The sequence below is a fragment of the Oxyura jamaicensis genome, chromosome 15 (genome assembly GCF_011077185.1).
Source record: "Oxyura jamaicensis isolate SHBP4307 breed ruddy duck chromosome 15, BPBGC_Ojam_1.0, whole genome shotgun sequence".
NCBI classification, from domain to species: domain Eukaryota; kingdom Metazoa; phylum Chordata; class Aves; order Anseriformes; family Anatidae; genus Oxyura; species Oxyura jamaicensis.
The window spans coordinates 2732355-2733004 of NC_048907.1; the positions used below are offsets into that span (position 1 = coordinate 2732355).

The 650-nt window shown below is 66.8% G+C and overlaps 1 protein-coding gene across 1 annotated transcript in view; it reads right to left on the reverse strand.

Moving 5' to 3' along the window:
• Window positions 1-248, reverse strand: part of SETD1B (SET domain containing 1B, histone lysine methyltransferase) — a 41397-nt gene extending 41149 nt beyond the window's left edge. The window contains 1 exon segment of the mRNA XM_035340504.1: window positions 90-248. Within this exon segment, the coding sequence (XP_035196395.1) occupies window positions 90-162 (73 nt within the window). The 5' untranslated portion in view covers window positions 163-248.
• Between the last annotated feature and the right edge of the window lie 402 nt (window positions 249-650).

The following is a 650-nucleotide window of genomic DNA, read 5'->3' on the forward strand; positions in this document are numbered from 1 at the left end:
CCCCCCCCCCCCCCAACCCAGCGAGACAAGAGGCAAGAAAGGGAGGAGGAAGGGAAAGGAAGGAAGGAACAGAAAGCCCCCCAGCTCACTTGAACTCTGCTTTTTGCCATGATCCTCAGGGTGCTTGGCTTTCTCCCCCGCCTTGGTGTCTCGGAAAGACATCGCGCTGGGGCGGCCGGCCGTGCGTCTGCGGGCGGCGAAAGGCGCAGCTCCCCCCCCGCGCCCCCCCCCCTTCCCCTCACCGGCTCACATGGGGCCGGTTACCGGCGCGGGCTGGCCGCCAGGCTCCTGCCTCCCGTTTTCGCGAGCCACCACATATTGGTGCGGGCGGGCGGGCGGCGGGTGAGTGAGGGAGTGCGTGCGCGCGTGTGTGCGGTGAGTGTGTGCGGGTGTGCGGGCTGTGTGTGAGTGTGTGTGTGCGTGTGAATGTGTGTGAATGTGTGTATGTGTGTGTGTGTGTGTATGTGTGTGTGTGTGTGTGTGTGTGTATGTGTGTGTGTGCGCTCGCTGCTGGCGGCGGCGGCCTCCCACAATTCACCGCTGCGAGCGCCGCGAACGCCTCAACCGCCCTCCGCCGCCTGCACATTCACGGCGGGCAGCCCCCGGCCGCCGCTTTCGGCGCCACGAACCCCCCCCCCCCGGACTTTTTT